Source organism: Syngnathus scovelli, chromosome 17, assembly GCF_024217435.2.
Source record: "Syngnathus scovelli strain Florida chromosome 17, RoL_Ssco_1.2, whole genome shotgun sequence".
Lineage (NCBI taxonomy): Eukaryota > Metazoa > Chordata > Actinopteri > Syngnathiformes > Syngnathidae > Syngnathus > Syngnathus scovelli.
Window position 1 is genome coordinate 10,859,335 of NC_090863.1, and position 22,254 is coordinate 10,881,588.

The 22,254-nt window shown below is 40.3% G+C and overlaps 2 protein-coding genes across 3 annotated transcripts; both read right to left on the bottom strand.

The window, feature by feature from the left end:
- Positions 1-93: 93 nt before the first annotated feature.
- On the bottom strand, positions 94-11,205 carry xkr4 (XK related 4). The gene is made up of 4 exons (XM_049748430.1): positions 9,947-11,205; positions 7,470-7,669; positions 6,563-6,917; positions 94-6,198 (listed from the first exon to the last, which is right to left on the bottom strand). Exons 1-4 carry the CDS (start codon positions 10,639-10,641, stop codon positions 5,598-5,600), a joined length of 1,851 nt encoding a protein of 616 aa, XP_049604387.1. The 5' UTR covers positions 10,642-11,205; the 3' UTR covers positions 94-5,597.
- Positions 11,206-11,340: 135 nt separating this feature from the next.
- rnf31 (ring finger protein 31) lies at positions 11,341-22,144 on the bottom strand. Of its 2 annotated transcripts, XM_049748425.2 has the most exons (24): positions 21,992-22,144; positions 21,229-21,427; positions 20,907-21,053; positions 20,517-20,672; positions 20,262-20,318; positions 19,998-20,202; positions 19,461-19,638; positions 18,631-18,764; positions 18,224-18,396; positions 17,882-18,115; positions 17,660-17,815; positions 17,416-17,559; positions 17,151-17,336; positions 16,873-17,079; positions 16,592-16,765; positions 15,499-15,597; positions 15,324-15,413; positions 14,915-15,029; positions 14,236-14,348; positions 14,029-14,139; positions 13,496-13,544; positions 13,129-13,225; positions 12,700-12,865; positions 11,341-12,625 (listed from the first exon to the last, which is right to left on the bottom strand). In XM_049748425.2, the coding sequence occupies exons 2-24, from the start codon at positions 21,424-21,426 to the stop codon at positions 12,575-12,577; spliced, it is 3,240 nt and encodes a 1,079-aa protein (XP_049604382.1). In that variant the 5' UTR covers position 21,427; positions 21,992-22,144; the 3' UTR covers positions 11,341-12,574. The 2 variants fall into 2 exon arrangements, with proteins under 2 accessions (XP_049604382.1, XP_049604381.1); XM_049748424.2 differs by lacking the exon at positions 11,341-12,625 and having other exon boundaries at positions 12,637-12,865.
- Positions 22,145-22,254: the final 110 nt, after the last annotated feature.

Here is a 22,254-nt window from a genome sequence, read left to right on the forward strand (position 1 = left end):
GTTGCTCCATTTGATGAAAATATGTGTATATATATAATATCATATTTATTCATGTTTGAAAAAGGAATAATAGAATCTACAGGAGCCAGAAAATTACCATCGAAATAACCACAGTGTACTTTATTAAATACATTTTGGTAGTTTGCATTAGATTCAAATAAAAATTTACAAAAAAAAACTCCCTATATACAAAAATGTTTTGATCTTCATCACTCTGGATTTTATTTTTTTTAATTTAATGTATTCTTCATCCATAGAACACCGTCCCCCCACAGTTTAGCACTTCAGAATTTAATCACAGAATGCAATTTACTATTTTTCTTAAACATTTCTTTTTTTCTGAAAATACACCACATATACCACACATATTGTTTTATTCTCTGAAGTACTTTATATTGTCATAATTAGAGCCAATCTATTGGCGTCAAACCCTTCACAGTCAGAACTCAAGATAGGAATATCCTATTTTTAAACATGTACATTTTGCATATGTTTATTTACAGTTAAGCTCTAAACTCATCATTTCCGATATTCATTTCGTACGTGGTATCATCCAACTGTTGACCAAGCCACTTGAACAGGATGCTCATACAAGTGTGTGACAGGATAAGCAACTTGATTTTACTTTTATTTGTGTGCTGAATAATCTAAAATAGGTGTTACTGCACAGGTTTTAATACGTCCATCAAAACTAAGCCAGTCATTCAATTCCATTATGTTTTTTTAGTAAGTCCGTTGCTGTATCAAGAGAGGATAATCACGCGACACCAATGTGAGTGGTGTGCTGTTAGTAAATTGTTTTGTTTCAATCAATGTCTCACATACCATAATATCCACTAAATTGTAAGATGGGGATTAGAAAGAACCTCCAAGTAGTCCGGCTTTGTTTGGACATGCACACAACCTGCTGTCCATACAAAAAAATCGTGAATAGTTACACTTATACACCTTCATATAAACACACATATAGAGTTGGCCAAATTATTCATACCTTGTTAAAGTGATTATTATTTGTTTAATAGATATACTTTGACCCCTTTTCCTGCTAAAAGATATCCATCCATCCATCCATGATACGCAATATGCGAGTGCATCGGATTTTAGCAAGTAATATTTGAAGAAAATGCCACATTTACAGTATTGTCAAGTATAACAATACTGAATCAAATTGTGATCCAACCAAACGAATCAAATAATTTCATTTTGAAATGAACAGTCCTTGAAATCGTATGGAGATGAGTATTGAATCGTCTTTTGCACATTAACTTAACTTCTTTTGATGACCAATTTGTCTATACAAATTAATGATTGGAAAATCGAAAATCTTTTTCTGACAGACTGAGATAAGCTGTTGCTATATCAAACTATCAAACGCTCTGCATTATGGAAACACGCCGGCAACCTTGGCTCAATTGCAATGTCACAGTTTTTATATGATTTGTGTTTTTACTATGCTGAAAGGGCCTTAGAATAAATAATTATACTTCAATTTTCAATGGGACTTTTGAGGTTTCAGTTTGGCACATGACAATTATAATGCAAATATTTTTATGCACTGTAAATGGGTGGATGTGATGAAGATGAGGAGGTACTCATTAACTGAATGTACTGAGGTAGCTTCATGTCAACGGTAAATTGACAATATGGTCTGCAAGTCATACCATACTGTCGCACGCATGGACGCGAATTGCGAACCATTTTTGAGTAAATGATATAATTACTGCAACGCATAGCACAACAGCGAGTCACAGCCAGACATGACAAACTAACTGCGCATTGTCTACTAATTAAACTTCCCGACTTCCCCATGACCTGCTAGAATCACGATTCTTCAGAATTCTGACTTTAAAGTGGGAATTCTCACGTTAAAGTCAGAATTCTGAGAAAAAATGTCAGAATCCTGGCACCCGCCCTTTTTTTTCTTTCCTACACTGGCCCTATAATGCTCTTCTGTACATGTTCGAACATGTAGTCACAAAATAATAATAAAAAATATGGCTGGGGAGTATGAATGTTCACCCAACATTGTCCCACAACAATACCATCATGGGATCCACAATACATTATGCACACACACACACAAGACACATTGGTTATGGTTGGTTGTGGGGAAAAAAAGCAAATAAAATGTTTGCAAAACAAAACAGTATTGGGCAGAAACCAGAGAGAAAAAAAATCAAAGACTCAGGAAAATGCAACCTGCATTATGAGCGAGTAGAATAAAAATAAAGACATACAGAATACATTAGAATACAAATCATTACTTTTAACAAAGTGAAGATATTCAAGTAGGTTAGGGCATGTCAGCTATATGATGATGATATGATAATTTTTGTCTTGGACAGTGGCATTATTACATTTAAATTCAGACTGACAAGCTGAAATGATGCAACCTTTCACGCGAATGAACAAATCAAATCAAAAGTGACATTTTGATTATCCAATTGCCTTGTGTTGTGCTTTTCTCTTTCCTTGGAAAATAACAATATTGTATACATTGCAAAAAACATTTAAAAAATGGAAGCTACTTTGGGTAAGGGCTGTATTTAACTAAATGAGAAAATTACATCGCATTGTGTGATCATGTGCTTACTTTAACATCCCAGCATTCCCTGAATGTTTTTTTTTAAGGTTGTGATAGTTAGGAAAGAGGTGGAAATGCGCTATATACAGTGATCCCTCGCTACTTCGCGTTTCGTTTATCCCGGCTTCACTACATCGCGGATTTTTTTCCCCCAAATAAAAAAAACATTTGAAAGTCAAAATAAAATTTCTAAATTGAGGAAACACGTGTCTAACCTTTAGAACAATGTAGTATTGCTCCCAATGTTCGTTTACATTCCTTCAGAAGTCCGTTTTCGTGTGCTAGCACGATCGCAAATTAGCATCTTTCCGCTAACTCGCGGATTTCACTTATCGTGGGTGTTTTTTTTTTTTTAAACCAATTATCCGCGATAAACGAGGGATTACTGCAGGGGTGGGCAATTAATTTTTACAAGGGGCCACATGAAAAACCTGAGTTGTGTCAGAGGGCCACACCTACGATAACTTAAACCTGCTCAATTTTCTTCCATTGTAAAATGCACTAAATTATTTATTTTATATAGATGGTACTGGTAATTAGAAGAATACAATTATTCTGCTTATATTTATATTAAGCTATGTGAAATTGTGGTGTAAAGGTCAAATAAAAAAACAATTATTAATCAGTACAATTTATTCTTAACTTCTTTAAATTTTCCTCAAATGACAAAGCCGCTGGGTGTGAAATTTGATAAAAAGTCCTTGTTGGGCTTGCAGTTTTGCTAGCAATGCATCAGCCTCTGATGCGCCCTGTTTATCAGACACATTTTTTTTTTCTCATGCTTGGTCGTGTAGTGGCGACATGCACATGGCTTTACCTTTCATTTCTGTAAAGAAATACTTGGCAGTCCATGTCTTGTTGAAAACACGGCGCTCCTTGTCAACTTTTCTTTTCTGAGGGTCAGCAAACGTTTCTCGGGCAGCATTACTTTGCACTGATCACCTTTACGCACAGCTCACGTACACGTACGCTACACGGAAGTGCGACGCCTTTCAAAATAAAAGCGAAACAGTTGTATTGTACGCACGACACAAATTTTTTTTTTAAAATTACAATTGGCCTCTTGCGGGCCGGACAGGGACGCACAAAGGCCCGCGGGCCGTAATTTGCCTAGGTTTGGATTACTGTATGCCTCACCTCTTGAATTTGTCTACAATACCTATTGTAGCTTTTCCAGATGTCTGGGGAAAACTTTGTTAGATTCCCATACGAGGACAGTATGGAATGTTTAAGTGTTCCTTAAATTATTACCTGAACTATATTTAAAAGTTTGCGATGGCATATACGTTGGAAGATGTATTCTATTTCAAATATCATCACTGTGGGAGTCAGGAAGTGAGTGGGCCGGGGAACAACCTGCTCAACTTGTGGCCTATTATCTTAAGTCTTTTCAAGTCAGCAGTACCATCACATTTAATTCCACAAGGGGCATGGCAAGTCACAGTAGTTAAACCCCTTTTTGAGTTTGTAAACAATGTGGCATCATTTTGGGGGGGGCGTGGCTTAGCTGGAGGCAAAATGATCTAGCATGCTTGAAAACTGAAGTTGGCATATTTCATCTTCACTTTGCCTCCAGCCAACACTGACGTCATCATGACGTAGGCCATAAAGGGGTCCATATATTTGCACACAAATTTGTACATACGCTCGCACACACAGACACACACGGCATTGTGCAAAGTCTTAGGCCACCTTGAGCTTTCTTCTTCTAATGATCTTTTTACAGCAGCCATCAATCTGAACAGGATAAAAAAAAATTAGCTGACCAATCGTCATGAAAATTAGTAAAGGACGGGCATAGACAAAGGAAGAACTTTGTTGGTGATACTTCAGTTTAGTTATTTTTGTTCACAGCTTGGCCTTGTTTGAGGCCTGTATTTTACTCACCAACATTGTATTATAGTACTTGCTAAAACAACATCTGTAATGGTGATCTAAGACTTTTGCACGTATAGAACAAGAATAACAATGACTTCAGTACCCACTACTGATCTGAAAAGGTAAGAAAATGCTGCATGTTGTATAGAAGTATTGTACATCCCGGTTGCTTCGATTTGGCGTTGCAAGCGCTTCCTTCCTGGCTGTATCATTTCTTTTCAAATGGCATCCACCACAGTCCTCAATTCTGCTGCTCTCCTTCACAAGGTGGAACTTCAGCTCAGTTTAGTGTAGAAAGCTGTTCTCTATTGTCGACTTGAGGTGCCAGGAAGTTTTTTTTCTTCCCCATGTCAATCGGCGAGTTGGAGAGAGAGAGGCTGTGGATCTTTGTGTCCAACTTCGACCTTTTTGTTCCACCCTTTCTTTCAGCCAGGTTTGACAACTGTAAATAAGTGCTACTTTGACCATTGTCTTCAAGTACTTGACCTTCTTCTTCTACAATGAGCTAAGACGATTAAGTCTGCACTTGTGGAGAGACTACTGTGCCATCTACTGTATGAGGCGCTCCACATCTTCAATATTTCCAAGGAAACGTTTTGGCACTAGGAAAAGGGAACAGATATTGTTGTCAAATTGATGAGAGGTGTACACAACATCAGGTCATCAGAACTCTCTAATATGAGGACACCTGCACAGTAAGACATACATGAGTTTTTCAAGTTTTGAATCAGGGAATTTTTCCTCAGAAATTCAAGTGTCACATAGGTTTACACGTGTAACATCTGATGACTTCAAACTTGGACCCTGGAGGGATAAGGAGATCCCAATGGATTTGTTAAACTCAGTCCAAGTCACATAAGTCTCTTGGGGTTTTTGAGTTTTTCAGTACTCTGTTGATATGCATTTTTTTTTTAAATACCACACAGGATTTCCCTGATGAACCCAAGTAAAAATAAGCAGACAAGTAAAAATACAAAGGAGATAGCGATGAGCTTCACCTCTCCTCTGATCGTTGGATTTTTCATTGGAAGGTCACTGAGTTGACGAAGAAAGTAGGGGGAGAGAGATGAAATGGGGAGTCACGTGCCACAGTCTGTTTTGCTGATTCTGGCTGCTGGGTGGAGTTAAGAGAGCATTATAATGTAGTTTCATACTCCAACCTTTCTTGTACCAGGGCATCATCTTTATACTGCAGCCGTGGAGGAGTCAGCGAGCAATCTATGGCCAAAATTGCCTTTCGTATACTACGGTCGAGGACGTGGCGCTCCCAGGCTGGGTAGCGGTTCCGACAGAGATCGATCTTGATGACGGTCTCATCGAGGCGAGCCGCACGAGATGATGGAGTAGATGGCACGGTGTGTCGCACCTGAAACACTGGCATGCAACCATCCCTTTCCGTATATTTTGCAGCGTCGCGTTCCAATGTTGTGGTGGCGCCCCGGTTGGAGCGCAGAGAATTGGTGCCACCGTCAGACGGTAGCGTGGAGAACTGAGTCGTGGCATCCAGATCAAGGCGCTGGCAGCTTGGCGAGTGGCCAAAACGAGGCCCGTTTGGATGGAAAAAAGCATAGTACATGAGCAAGAAAACCACCCCTGTGAGGAAACTACTGAAGATGACGCAGAGTGCTGGCACAGCAAAGGAGTCAGTGGGGTGAGGTAAGCGGTAGATGTACCACAATGCACTGAGAGCTGCATTCTCCACCAGTATCACCAGGTAGTAGATGAAAAGACGACACCTGCGATACAAAATAGAAAATAACTTCATTATTTATTTAATTAGCATGTTCTCCCTCATACAGTATACAGTGATCCCTCGCTACTTCGTTTATCGCGGCTTCGCTACATCGCAGATTTTTTTTTTTCCAAATTAAAAAAAAACATTTAAAAGTCAAAATAAAACTTCTAAATTGAGGAAACACGTGTTTAACCTTTAGGATAATGTAGTATTGCTCCAAATGTTTGTTTATATTCCTTTAGAAGTCCGTTTTCCCGTGTTAGCACGAGCTTGATTTGGGGAAAAAAATCTTTTGGCTGTCTACCAGCAATAATAATAACTGTAAATACGATTATTTTTAGATTATTAATAAGCATACTTCTCACCTTGTCCGTCCCTCCTTAACATTGAACCAGGAAAAGATGTAGATAATGCCCACCACCATGTCAAACACAATTTCTTCCCACTTGCTGATGCAAAAGTCCGTCTCACAGTGGACAATCCAGAAGGTCATGATGCACCAGTGTAGCACGATGAAGATGCCAAAGTAAAGTTGGAAAACGGACGCAAACAGGGCAAAGGTGATGACCCTTGCGGCGATAGTGAAGAAGTGCCAGCAGAACTGAATGATGACAGCCAGGTAGGTGATGGGCTTCTTGTCATCCCGAGATTCTCGCAGGGCCTTCTGATAGGAGGCCAGGGCCCAGGCAAGTGAGACCAGGGAGGCTGCTGCTGTCATACCTGAGACACAAACACATTTCACATTGTCTCCATGATGGAGGTGTTTGCTGAAGCTTAGCATAAACAAATAATGAAGTATTCTGCATTCAACTCTGAATAAGAGTGAAAATGACAAGACATTTATTTTCATCTGCTGGTGAGCACAAATACAAATGTTCTTTTTTTTTTGGGCACAATATAAGCTTTTAATACGATTTAAACATTGTGTGCTTTATGTCCAGCAAAGCATATATTTAGGATTAACAAAAAGATGAATAAAGCTTTTTGAATGATCTGACCTGAGAATTTCTGCTGGTTAAACTAAACAGGCTGGAGAGATTTTTTTTTTTTGAGAGGAAAACATAATCACCACAAATGAAAATAAAGCTGCTGGAATGGTCCACCCAATCACATGTTCTAAAGATCTAAAGAGATATATTTTAAACCGAACTCTCATTTTCTATAAAGTACAGAATATGAAGAAGATGATTACAATGATGATGAGATTCCAAGATGAAGTGTAATTTGTGGTCAACATTTAGAGGTTGCCTGTTACAGAGATTTTTCTCTTACCTTGCACAGCCTGAAGTTTGTGTGTCTGTATTATGATGCACAATTGTAGCACCAACTGTGGAGCGCTCTCGAGAAAAGTGGCCAGTAGATGCAGCATGCTCACGTCTGCAAACTCATAGATCATCCTCCAATGGTAACGCCACCGGTCAGTGTCAGAACTCTGACGACTCCGAATGCCCAGATAAATAGTATGGAGGTACCTGTAAAATAAAAAAATAATAAAATAATAAAATAATACCAAAGTGGTAACTACCAGAATTTTGGTGATGAATTAAATGTCGTGAAAATACTGCAATGATTTTTATTTTTTTTTTGCATTCTCTGTCTTGTCCTCTGCCTTTGCCTCCTACACATATTTCATTATCTCTTACCACCAATATATTCCGGCATTTAGCAGTCAGCTAACGGGCCAAGAAATTAAATGCCATTGTCAATAAATATTTGTAAAATATAATCTGGTGCGAGGGTATTAAAGCTGTAGCATGTTCTCTGCTCCCACTTGTCTCATTGTGTGCTTATGTGTGCAGAGACTGAGCTGACTGTCTGGCCTGCCACTCTCGCTACATTCACAATTTAACCGAAGGTGTCCCAGTTCTGACTGCTTGTCACATCCAGTGAAGAGGAAAGTGATGTCTCATTTTCATTTCAGCCTCGCACTAAGGCCATCAGAACAGTCACTATTACCATGGCAACACCATTTCATCCATCCAGCATATTCTCTCTCAAGTAGCAGCTGACATTTATCAAGCATTACAGTACTGCAATTTAATCATTCATCCCATTTAAATCGATTTAGAAATTTTGTGCAGTGCAATAACGATACCCGCTCATTTCCTCATGTGTGAGTGTGAAGCTGGTCTGTTAGTCAGCATTCGATGAACTGTGTAAAGCAATATTCTATAAATTGTGAGATGTTTTCTGACCCAAGAGATTATAAAAATGCACTCAGGTATCATTGTTACACTGAAGGACCATTGTAAATTGCGTATTATAAAGACATCTGTGATTATTCCCATCAATTGTCCAACACTTCTATTTTTTTTAAAATTAAGAGTGCCATATAATGTATTATCTAACTAAGGAGGTTGATTTTGAAGGTAATAAACGCCGTGTGGCTAATCCGGCTAATTTGAAAATGTTTAATACGTTCTGAACGCTACTCCATAGTGTATCGTGGTCAGAGAGACCTCTGCAAGATGGATATGAATAATGCAAGAAGTGGATACACCTTTCACACACTTGCACGCGCACACACACACACGCATACATCGTGAAATATTTAGTGCAGTTGGGATTCCCTGATGCAGATACTTTACCGTGACAGCTTTGAACAGCTGCTGTTAAACTGCAGTCATACCCCCTTCCTTAAATCACCATGACAACTCAAACTTAGCGTTGCAACAAAGCAGGCTCGCTTAACAAACCCATCAGTTCCATGAGTACTGATGTGTGTACTGTGCGTATATCAAATACATACTACATAATTAATAAAGAAATTAATTACAATAGATGCTCCTAAATGCATTTTGGCGGTACACCCACAGTGGTTAAACACAGTATGTACATTCGGAAGGAATGCACCAAGATTACAAATTCATATTAAGTTCTGTGCAAACAGAAATACACAGAGGAATGAGATATTGATGTGCTTTCACAAAATAGGTCATATGTGTGACGTGATCATGTGGGAACAAAACAGTAGAAGGTTGCAGATCCAAACTGGAAACTGAGAGTGTGTTGATCATGTTTAGAATTTGAGAAACAGTGGCCCTGAAAGGATCTTGCATCCATCCATTTTGTATTCCGGGAGGTGGAGCTAATCCCAATGGATTTTGCTCGAATCGGACCAGACCCTGCACGGGTCGACAGTCAGTCACAGGGATATGAATGTACTACTACAATTACAAGACAACAGTCATTAAATAATTTAACAGTACAGACACTCTGAGTAAGATAGTCTGTCATCAAGTGATCAAAACAGAGACTTGGCTGCAGGGATGCTATTAAAAGAAAAACTATATATGCATGTAAAAAGGATTGCCTTAACTATATTATGCGTTAGAAATAATAATGTGCATTTACCTTTACTGATCCAAGTGATATGAAAATGATGACCCATATCACATCTTAAGGGTTTGAATGTTATGCAGGATTTAGCTACCTAATAAATGTGGGCGTGTCTAACATCTGGCACCCATTTAAAATTGATGATCCGTCTTAAGGTGATCAGGAAGTCATGAGGTGTGTGTGACAATCAAAAGTAGAAAGCACAGCAGCACCGTTTATTAAGGTTCTAGTTTACCTTAAAGGTAAGGGGTGACAGCATCCCATTTGTTCTGTGTATTGATGGAGAAGGGCAAAGATGGCAGCTAGGATCGGTAACGTTCTTAGTTCTAGGGCATTTAGATTGCAAAAGGTTTGTCGCGGTCATTTGTTCATTCTGCTCAAGTGCACATCCATCCGCACAAGCATCCTACCTCCATAGCTGGCCCAGCTGGAAGATGTGGATGAGAGACTGAGAGAACCACATACACAAGGAGTATGAGGCCGAGCGTTTCCGAGTCCGGCTTCCCATGGCGGTGCTGTTGGTGCTGTTGGTCGTAGTGTTCTTACTCGCGGTCGACGCCTGTCTCTGCGGCGTGGTCGGGGGATGCTGAGCGCTCACATCACCGTGTGAGGCCGAGCCACTCAGCAGCTTATTACCGTCCATGTGCGAGCAATCGGCGGCGGATTCCGTCGCCTCTTCTGTGCTGAAATCGTGAACGAACCATCTGAAGCTAAAGAGCTGCACCGAGAAGGAACCCAGGACGACGAAGAAGAGTGTCAGGCCGAACCACCAGTAGTCTCGCTGGAGGTAATAGTCGACTGACAGCCACACATCAGTGCCCACATCGGCTACATACACGGCCACTGCGGCGACTATCCACAGGCAGTCCCACACCGTGTATTTCTGCTGCTCCCTGCCCAAGCGAAGACAAGCCGTGTTGGAGCCCCCGCCGCCACAACACCGCGATTCCCCGTTAACGAAGTCAGCGTCCCCGGCGCCAGCGGAGTCAGGCTGGCAGCCCGGGTGGAGCCCTTGAACCGAGCCGGAGTACTCCGAGTTCTGCAGGGGCGTGAAGGCCACGTCGCTCTTCTTCATCTTCAGGACCCCGTCCGATTTAGCAGCCATTGTTACCAGTTTGAAATAACACTAGTCTATTATTTCGCCCACCTTCTGAGCCTCTCTCCTCCACCCCTGTCTCCTCTCACCGTCGACACCCTTCTGCGCGTCTCCTCCTCTTCTGTCCCCCACCACCTCCTCCTCCTTTCTGGGCAGGAGCGGCTCCGCTACACAGGCGACAGGTCATAATCCACAATAAAAAACAAAAGGAGGATTTGAGTTTACATCTTTCCGCTTGGGTTCAAATCACATATTAAGTGCGTTTCTTTAAACGGACCTCGGCTGACATTTAAAGATGGGGTTTCCCGTTTTATGCCTGGAAGATCATCCGCTCAAGTTGTGCTTCCACGGGTGGAACCCGCAAGGCCAACGAAGCAGATGAGGCGACGATGAGAGCCTGAAGAAGAGGAAGCCTGCAGCCACCAGCTTTTTCAATGGGAGCGACCAGAAACTATGACATCATCTCTCCCTTACCGTCTTCCCCCTCCACCGTTTGCGGTTAAATGAACTGTTTTCCCTTTGTAAAATTTATTAGACATATTCTCAAATGCCGTGGTGCAAATGTAGTGATTTATATGGTGACATCAAAACATTGAAATTAATTTGAATTACGAAGGATTATTTTTTCTCACTCCTTGCACCACAGAATCTTTGGATTTATTTTGTTGCAATCTATAATCCACTAGATGTCCCTTTAACACTTCAACATTAGTTCAATTTGATTTAATGATTCATCAAAAAACAATACAACATTCCGCTGCTTAATTACATTGTATTGTAGTCTCAATATTGAATGTTGCCTCGCCATATTGCGGTTCACTTTTCGCGGACTCGCTGTTGCACAGATATTTTTTTTTTGGTCCGCGTATCATGCTTTTATTTATTTTTCTACAGCGTAGGAATGGAGCGCACTCATAGTGCTTCTATCTACAACATATGGTGCTCAAAGTGCTTTACAAAGGCTTTGTCTACACATAACCAGGCTTTTAAAAATAAAAAAAAAAACAATATTCCCCCTTTCTGTGTTAGTTTCAAAAAGCCACATCCACACCAAACCAACTGGTGTGTGGGAATAAGGGTGTAGATGAGGCACACTTCTCTAACTTTACGAATTATTAATCACTATCTAGAAATCTAAAAGCCATGTCATGTGAATATTGAAATCTTGACTGACAATAACAGACTGGCTGATGGACAGTCCTAAAATATAGAATTCACTGGCAACAACTGTCCACAGCCAAACAAGGATCTAGAGATATCTGCAAATCTCCACATTGGCGTTTTCAGAAAAAAAAAATATTTAAAGAAATCACCGGGGAAGTGTGGATGACAGGTCAAATCACAAAATATCTCTCCCATTTATAAAATCCCTGGCTATGTGTAAACAAACAAGTTTTATTGACATACCCTTTCAAATCAGTAATGTGTTCTCCATCCTGATTTGCCGGTCTGTTCGGAGGGATAAATTCGTAGTTACAGATAGCACCAAAGTTTTTCCTCTGTTTTTTTTTTTCCTTGCCGATGTAACAATGCAGCCACGACTCCCACAGCCATCATTTGACAGTTCTCAACTTTGATGTGCTGTTGTTGTGACTCTGTTGACATGGATTAATGATGTTTCTGTGTTTGTATATACAGTACATTATATATATATTATAAATACAGCTGACACCCCCCCACCCCCTGAAATATGATTAGACTTCCCACCCACACACCACCAGGCGCCAGACCAGATAAATGACTTTTGGAAAATTTACGATTGTTCCCCCTTATTTACCCACACCTCTCATAGGGAACATACTGTATAATGTTAATGAGCATTTTCTGAAGAAATTGGGGGGTGTTGGGTAATATTTTTTCTTTTGTGGCGCCCTTGAGCTATGCACAAGAAAAAAAAAAAAACTCGCTTCGCCATTGCATGAGCGATGGAATGGGGCTCTTGTTATTTCTTGCGTGGGACTTTGTCACCCAGCGGGACTTCTTCCATTAGTTTCTGCAGAAAAATTACAGAAATATTTGGTATGTTGACTCACTCAGCCATCTCACAATCACACCAACCACGCTCACCTCAAGCAGTCTGCTGAAGTAGGTGAATCCATCCTCTGTATCCCTGCGGGTGTCATCTACTTTGTACCTCCTGCAGGCTAGCAGCAGTTCATTGGAGCTGTAGAGTCGGGCTGGGTCGATGGAGTAGCCGTTGATCAAGCTGACCAAGTACTCTCTGTAATGCTTTCTGGATAGTAGCACACCATCACAAAAGTAAAGTAGTATTTAAGATGAATGAATGGGAACTTTGTAAAGTGACAATACAAAGAGGCTGAGTACAGACAGCGACTGCAGAGAGCAGCTATAATTCACATTTAGGTGAGCCTTTTTAATAGAAAGTTGAAATAAATTCATATAATGACTATCATTCATCACAGCAAATTACAGGAGTTATTATATCTTTGCATTATGCAGTATGCTTTCGTGAGTAGCAATAAAAAGTTTTCATACTCGCACAGTCCAGCATGTCCAGTTTGGGTCTGTGCTCCACAAGCCGAGTCAGGTTGCTGGCCTCCATCATCCTTCTGCTCAATCACGCCACATAGCCCTTGGAAAGATAAACGCAAAGTGTGTGATTATGATGTCGAATATCATATGTGTTGGAACGTTCCCTTGGATTCACTTCTTATAATTCTGTGTGCATGTGTTAGCTGGATAATGCAAGAGCCTATCTAATTTTTGGTGTGGATCTAGATAAAAGGTGCATATTCAGGATTTTTTTTTCTAGTCTACTGTATTTGGGGCCCTGTTGCGCCCTCTTTGAATAGTATGAATACATTTTTCCAACCTATTATTGGTGGTGAGTAGGTTCATCTACCTGTCTCTGTTCCAAGAGGGGGCTCAGTATTGTATGCGACACCATTGTTCTATCAAGAGAAAAAAGAAAATATTTGTAATTTACTAATTCATAGTAGACAGTAACTATTTAACGAGCTCAAATGGTTTCATCTCACTCTCTCTTTTTTTTTTTATTTACAATATTATGACCATCAAACACAAAACAAGTAAAAAAAATTCTTCACGGCTGGTTTATTATAGGAGAAAGCAGAAATATTTTTGCTGAGCCTTTATACAGTTTGGTAACAACGAGTATGTGTTTTGGCTCCTTTTTTAAACTATTTTAAGGACTGCCTTTATCAAATGTTAAGTTTCTGCTCCCCACCTTCTTGTTTTTGCGCCTTCACATAATATCTTGTAAAGAAGATCAAGAAGCACCTCTCTGTGAAAAGTCTATCAAGGAAGACACTGCCAGTGAAGGATGTTTTACTTATTCATTCACTCACCATAATGTGAGTAGATTGCCACTTTGTCCATCATGTAAATTGATTGCAAAATATCGGAATCAGACACCTGCAATAAAGCCTGGAGTCTGGAAGGTTCCCAGTCTCTCAAGTAGAAGAGACAATCCCTGGGGTGATGAGCATGTAGTCCAGATACAGTGCACTCATCCACAGCGCACGTCTGGAAGCAAAAACAGAAAAGTGTTAAATAGAATTATTTGGGATAAAAAAAATTGTGAACAATTGATTCAATTGAATGGTGATTTTGCAAACTTACAGTATGGAAGGGGTTGTTGCAACCACTGCAGAACTGGTAACGACATTGAGAGCAGCAGAAGTGCATGCAGCCTCCTTTCGACAGCGCATACTGGAAGCGGCAGTTCGGACAAGCTTGAAGGAGAAGGATCCGTTAAAGCGGGTTGCGTTGGTCGATAATTATAAAAAAATAGAATTATATTATTATATTCTAAAAATGAATTGACAGTGTCTGAGGGGTTAAACAGTGAGGCCTTAAGTTGGACAAGAGAGGCTGGATGTAGTATTTTCTTTTTTGAAAGTCGTTAAAGCAGGACTACAATCACAATAATGTGATCTGCGTTCTGAAGAGACAATTACGTCGAGAAGATTTGCTTAATGTGCTTTCTAATGAACAACAGTTACAACTTTTTTAAAAGCAAGGCTGTCTGGCATTAATACAAGTTGATTACAATAGTATAGAAGAATATAGAAGAGTCCTTTCCAACTGGGACACTTTGGAGATCTTGTCTCGGAAGTGGCCAATTTTCAGTTACCGTATTTTCCGCACCATAAGGTACACTTAAAAGCCTTTAATTTTCTCAAAAAACCCAAGAGTTGCATTTTAATAAGGTACGCCTTTTGTGCGGACTGAATTTCAAAATCTGTAAATGTTCTAAGTATATTTTTAGTGTATTTGTGATCGTGTAGGTGACACGCACTTATGCCGTTGTCTCGTAAATAGCCAGCTAGGCCTTGTTTCTGATACTCTGGATCATTTTCTCTCTTCCAGGACTGGTATTGTTCACAGGATAAACCAGCGTGCTGAGATTCCCACTGCACACAGGAAAGAGAAAAAAAAAAAAATGTAAAGAGTAGGAACAGTTCCCACAAGCTTGATGAAGTTCCTTTGTCCGTTTGGGAAATTAGTGTGGGGAAACGGAGTGCTCAACTGCCTAAGCTGTTCTTACAACCGCTTAGTGTCTGATCACTACATAAACGTGACTTCGTTTTTGTCTGTCTTACATCGGGACACCTACTCTGCTGCAGCAAGACCAACAGAGCCTTTTGACAATTTTATAATGCTTACAATTTACAGGGCTGGCTCAGATGTGTGCAGAATTTACTTACAGGCTTTTTGCACTGAGCGCAAAAACTGTTGCGGCACTGAAAACAGGTGACTTTAAGCTGGTCACCATCATAGATGAACCCATACGAACACTGTAAAGAAGAGAGGTTAATGAAGTTGATCATGGATACTTTTTTTTTGTCTCTCCAAGTGCATAATGATTCTTGAAGAACTTACATGACAGCACCACAGGAACTTTGGATCCTTGATAAGGGCCTGCTCTGTCAGTTTCTTATGGAAGAGCTCATATACTTCAGGTTCCAGGCATTCTCTCAACTGAAATACACATTTATATTGACAAATACACGCTATTATAATGTAAACATATACGGTACGCTACAGAAAATATAAATAGGTAAACACTACGCATGATATTGTTGAAATAGTATCAGCTAATTTTTATTTGGAAGAATGTGTTACAGGATTAAAGGAATAATTTTGTTAATTTTGAATAAGTTTTGTTAATAATTTAAAAAAATAATCGTATATATATAATTATTACAAATATTGATAATAATAATTTCTTTTTAGAAGGTGAAGTTACATGCACCTACTCAGTCTGTTTAAGATCAGGGGATGTTTGAGAATAATTGTCAATTTTATTTGGATATTTGAAGCCCTTTGAGACTTGTTTGTGATTCAGGGCTGTATAAATAAACTTGACTTGACTTGACTTGACTAAATGACTAACATGCATGTGTGACATTATTCAGCAATACTCGCATAAGCATGCCTGTGGGATCTAAATACTGGAAGTAGGGCCACTCACACTGACACAACCTTTACGATAACCCCAATTCCCTGAACTGTCATTTCTTTTCCACTAAGTCTCTACAACTATTGAGCCACTGTAAAGCAGCTATATAGCCATACTATAGCTACTCCCACCAGTAGCACTGACAGCTTCTTTAATTGTGATATTGAAAAATAGATAGAAATAAAATTGTATTTTTATTTAACCTTTATTTACCCGGGCAAACAATTAAGAACAAGTTCTTATTTACAACTGTGGCCTGACCCAAAGAACAATGGCTCTTTGAGGGGGATGGGGGATGGAGTGCTAGAAAATAAATAAATACATAAAACAAGTTTATACAATCAAAAATAAAGAACAACAACCAAAAACAATAAAACTACAATATAACAACATATTTAAACTAACAGCTGCAAGAGTCGGTTGAAACTATTATATTTTAATTTTAGGTATTTTGCATAGTATTCCAATCATAAGCTGCAGAGAAATGGAAGGAGTTTCGACCGAAAACTGTACCTGGATGTCCAAGGTGGAGAAGTAGCTGTTGAGATCCTCAGGGTCATTGATGTCAGGCTCCCAGCAGACTGGACACACCATGTCTCGGATATGTTTGTCCCTAACAGCGATGGTGAAATGCTGCTGGAAACAATCACAACACACAGAACACTGGCACGATGTCAGGGACTGCATCTGAAAAGAGGAGAAGGAACATTTTGAAGTGCATTCATCCGTGTTAACATGTTGCAGCCTTCTTCTGACTCATCTATACATCAAGAAAAAGAGAATGACACAATTACCTTACTATGAGGGAAAACAGAAAGACAGATGGGACATTCTTTGGCCAGGACTCTTTTGATGAACTCCCTGTCATGAGACTCCCGTACGGCCTGTACTACATCCTCCAGAGAGTAGGAGGCATTGTGCTCCTGAAGAAGAGATAGTGCCAGCTCACAGCGGCCCCAGCTGGGTAGATCGTATACGGCTAGTAACCTCCGACATATACGCTGAAAATGGAAGATCACTTGACAGTTAAGTTGAGAGACTCAAGACAAATACAAACAAATAACCATCTCACCTGTTTGTCAGGGTGATTGATATCAACTGCTGGCTCAGGCTCGTCACTCCAAATACGTTCATGAAAGGGTTCCAGAAGGGGGCGCTGCAGAGATGCCAGCGCCGCTCTGACTTCCCCTCCACTCTTCCTCAATACCTCATGACAATGAGCTTCATCAGTAAAGCCCAATGAGCAGAGTAGCTTTACCTGGGGGAAGCAAGTGACGATAAATGTTACACCAGTATCAAGGTGCAGTGTATTTCGAGCAAAGTTAATAATTTATTACTTTTGTGAGTCTGTCTCGAAGGGCTTGTCTGGCAGCCTTTTCAGAATCACCTCCTGTTGTCAGCCAAGCCTGCTTGGCTTCTGCTCGAGAAAGTTGGACTGCAACTTTTCCGGAATCCTCAGTGGGAGCCTCACACGACCTGTTCTGTGTTGAGAGTACAACTGATTGGAAAAAGCATAGTTGTTTTTTCCACATTATGGCTGCGGATTTGAATGAGTTTTGTGAGTTTGCTTGGGTCACATACAAACTGATGGGAGAGCATCGCTGACAACAAGCTGATCTTGTCCAGTTGCTGAGGCAGCTCGGACTTCAACCATTTGCAAGGCAGGATGCTGGTGTTTTTAGCAACCCTAATGCATGTGTACACCTCCTCTGGGCTGATGCCATTCTTCTCCCCATCCTGCCATTGATAGAAAAAGGAAATGCTATCTACTCAAATACATTGAAGCGTGCAACTGGGACTTACTCGAATCAGCTGTATTAGCTTCAGCCCGTCCTCCTTCATTTGCCGCTGCCTACGGGAGTTTGGGTCTTCTTGCGTCAGTTCTTTGGGTTTGACTGACAGAGCAGGGACCCGTCTGACCGGGGAGGGAGGGCGGAGTTTTGATGGCAGAGGTGCAGGCTCCGGACGAGCGAGGTCACACATCTCACAAACTGTGGCAGGTGAGTAGTTAAGATATGTACAAAACTGACACACCCACTGGCCAGTATGATGACAAGATGATTAAAAAAACAAAACACAGCAAATATTTGCCGTTAAAAATGTGTGCGATTAAATCAACATTTCAAAATCTTTCAGTATTCCCACCTGGCTGTCAGGATCCCCAGGCATGCCCAGTACAGGTGCTGGTGGTCTGGGTGGGGTGATAGGAGGGTGTGAAGGGGTAACCGGAGGTCGTGTAGCCAAACGAGGTCTTTCACACACTTCACACAGAATGCTGCTGGCTGCGTTGACCATAGTGCAGCTCTTACACTGCCACTCTATATTAAAACATTCAAAAATTATATTTCCACATGCTTTCCAATTTAAACACTTTGTAGTAATTGCCTCAAAAATATCAGCTTTGAAAGACCAGTACAAAAAAACGAATTATTTTTATCATCAATTGAGGAGGTCACAGTTTGACACACCTCGTCGAGAGAGGATTTTCCAAGATAGCGAAACAAACAGTAGGATGAAAACAATCAGATTACAAACCACTCGATGAAACAGACCCGTGATGGTAGCGGGTGGAGATTCATCCGCAGCGGAGCCGAGCGATTCACAGCGAGGGCACTCGCAATCCTCACACAGCACATCTTGGGATGAGTTGACTTTTGTGCAGTGAAGGCAATGCCAGGTGGAAGAACTGAAAGTGGAAGGCATAACAGTCGTCAATTAATTATATAGATTAGAGCTTAGGTGTCAAACTCAAGGCCCGGGGGCCAGATACGGCCCGCCACGTCATTTTATGTGGCCCGTGAAGACAAATTATGCATCGACTTTGTGTCATTACGAAAATTAGAAATTTTCTTCATTTTAAAAAAAAAATAGAGCTATTGCTAGTAATTTTAATACCCATTTATCTTTTAAACTGAACAGTTTTTACTTGCCTCTGATTTCAAAACTAGTTATTCATCAGATTGTTGGGTAGCCTATAGACGACGTTGTATATAACGGCCCTCCGAGGGAAACTATGACAACGACAAAAACGAGTTTGACACACCTGGATTAGAGTCTCAACAGACCTATGAAGATTATTTCAGTCACAGGAACTTTTTCAACGGTTACATACTATACGACACCAAGCAATGGAGTATCAATAATAGGTTTATATTTCATTTAAATTCATCAACCCGACTGATTTTATGGCGTTCAGAAGGTAATATAGGTCATGTCGAAATGATCAACATGGGAGATGAGCCAGATAAGTAGCAGTAAATGTCTTCCAGGTTGTCAGTGCCGACACATACTGTATTCCCTTTACGATATTTATACAAAACTTCCAATTCAGAGCCAATTATGTATATGCGTGACATATACCGCGGAATGTGTTCAGTCTAACCTTTTACTAGTTTCACTTTTAGACGTGGCGGAAGAAATGGAAGATGTGACAGCAGTTCGACGGTGCTTGCCCCTTCCAGGGTAGGAATGGTATAGTCGGTCACACTCGGAACACATGCCTTGGAGGCAAGTCAGACAGTGGACGGTGATACGAAATATTCCACAGAGGGTGCAGTTCTCTGAAAAGTAAAATAAACAATATGATTAGAATTATAGCTCCAAATAACTTTTTGGTCTTTAAGAAGCAATTGTGCTAATCAATGACTTATTATTTTTTATTTTTTTTGCAGGTTAATCCACGGGAAAAAGGTTTTTACTAAACAATAAAAAATACACAAATATAATGAGTTGAACATTCAATATTTCAGCAATGGATTATCCTGGCAGCTTTTTGAACATCACATTTTTATCATTTTATACAAATATTTTTAAATATACACACACGTATACACATCAGTTTGCACAATATAAAGTTCTGTAATGTGTTCACAGCTATGAAATAATTCAGCGCAGTGAAGCTGTTACAACGTCTCATCACCTGGGTGTTTCTTGAAGGGAGGGAACAAGACCTGAATGGGCCTGAGACTTTGATGGTTGGAGGAGAGTGAGCGAGCTTGGCTGCTCTCCCTCATGGAGTGATGGTGAAGAGGGAAGGCAAGCGACTTGGATTGGCTGTCCGAATGATTTTTGCGACAGCTGAAAGATGAACGGCTGACCACGGCATCTGTGTTCAGACCTACATCCTAAACATAGAGGAAACATTAGGTGATATTTAATGAAAGTGAAAATCACCATTGCTGACCTTGTGTCGTAGAGTAGGAATGATTCTCTCATAGAATTCCTGATGAGGATGCGTCTCCTGGGATGAAATAAAAAAAAAAAAAATCATGAATGTTTTTTAAAATAAAAAGTCAAAACTGATTGAAATTTCAACACAACAATTTGATACTTTTTTATTAAAACAATTTTTTATATACATTTGTAGGGAAAGAAAGGAAAGATTTGGGAGATCCCAATGATTTTCCGGATAAACATGTACTGAGACAAAAGGGCACACCTTGATAAGCATTTCTAGCTCCATCCTTAGGCTCATCACCTCCAGAGTTATTGCTGCAACTTTGCCAACATCAGGATCTGTGACATCATCAGGGAAGCTGAGCCCATCTGGCTGCTGATTGGAGTAACCATAGAGACAAAGCACTGCCCTTCCTCCCTGAAAGAAGAGCGAGAAGATAATCAAAGGTTCACCAAGATACGTTTGTTATGCTTTGATTTAGTACATTGGCTGAGAAAAGATGGGACGACATTTTTCCCCCAGGAATTTTCTTCCCAGTTTCCATGGAAAACAGACTGTATATTAAATGCTGCTTATCAGCTTTTCTTGATGAATTATTCAGATTTGTAAATCTTAGGCCACCTTTTAACAGTCTATGTGTGTCCATATTACCTGGATAGCATCAACGGTGGCCCTGAACACTGGATTGTTGTGCTTGACAGTTCTCCAGAATTTAGGTCTGTTGGGATTTGTTAAATTACATCCATACTTTTCCAGGATGTTCAAAGCTGTAGATAAGCGCTGTAGTGATGCAAGTGTCTGAAGAGAGGACAAGAAATATGGAGTAGTCACTAAACAGGTTCGAGATTAAAAAAAATAAATACAATAATTTAAGTGATGTCATCAAAACAAAACATTAGAAGCCCAATTTCTTCACAGATCATACTGGAACATGAGGACACTGTTTTGGCATGTGCAATCTAATTTATGTTACCTCTTTTCTGTTGCTACCAAAGCTGTTTTCTATCACCATGGTTTCAGCAGCAATGTGGTGGTATTTGGAGCATGGCGGTAAAGGAAGATTAGCCATAACCATCACACCAGCTCGGACATCCACCACCCTGCCGCCGGAGTATAGACACACTTCCGCCTGACTGCGGACCTCCTGCAGCTGCTCCGATAGGGAGGGCATCCTACATATGCGGTATGAAATAAAAGAAAATCATCTTTTCAGACTCTAGGTGACAATAGAACATGGCAAACTGAGCCAGGAAACAATATGCATTACAATACTTGCCTCCGGTGACGTCATGAGATGAAAAAAAAAAGTCAACAGTGCTCCAAAAGTGGGTGGACCAGTTTGCCATAAATCTCATCCCCCAAAATCACTACAGGTTATTTTAGGGCACGGGATTTAGTGCTGACATGTTTTTTACGCATACACCTATCATATAATATATATTTGATGACGTATACGTGATCGCTGTATTGTCTCTTTAAGACGCATTGATTTATGATGCATTGACAATCCGTTATTGAATCGATTGAAGACACATCTTAATATGCTACAGGAAATTAAACCCTTAAGCGATAGATGGAATTGTTTGTATCATTTTTTTTGTTATGAGCGTCATTTCATCGTGCAGATTCGAACGTGTTTGCATGAACGCTATAGCAAGCTACTAATGCAAACGTAAGGAATCACGGTCGGCTGTGTTTTACAAAGTAAGGCAGTATATTTGAGCGCGGTTGCCTACCTTTTAGTCACAACAACACGGTGGAAAGAACGGAGAGATTCCACGGTCCTCGGTATTGAGGTGCAATATTTATCGGGGTCTGAGAAAATAAGAGCGGAAGCGCCATCAGGGAGCAGGTGTGTGCGTTCGTGACGTCATACGCCAGTGACGCTAACGTAATTATTACTGCAACACAATAATTATGAATAATAGTCAGATTGAATATCAAATAATGCAGAACACTGCGTATAATTTTATGTTTCATTTCTTTCATTTTGGTGATC

Coding starts and splice junctions, on each gene's coding strand:
- xkr4 (XM_049748430.1), bottom strand. CDS start 10,641: ATGGCTGCTAAATCGGACGGGGTCCTGAAGATGAAGAAGAGCGACGTG. Junction 6,918..7,469: donor CAAACTTCAGGCTGTGCAAG/GTAAGAGAAAAA, acceptor TTTGTGTCTCAG/GTATGACAGCAGCAGCCTCC. Junction 6,199..6,562: donor GTTAAGGAGGGACGGACAAG/GTGAGAAGTATG, acceptor TTTGTATCGCAG/GTGTCGTCTTTTCATCTACT.
- rnf31 (XM_049748424.2), bottom strand. CDS start 21,426: ATGCCCTCCCTATCGGAGCAGCTGCAGGAGGTCCGCAGTCAGGCGGAA. Junction 20,319..20,516: donor AGCTAGAAATGCTTATCAAG/GTGTGCCCTTTT, acceptor ATTTCATCCCAG/GAGACGCATCCTCATCAGGA. Junction 17,080..17,150: donor TCAATCACCCTGACAAACAG/GTGAGATGGTTA, acceptor TTCCATTTTCAG/CGTATATGTCGGAGGTTACT.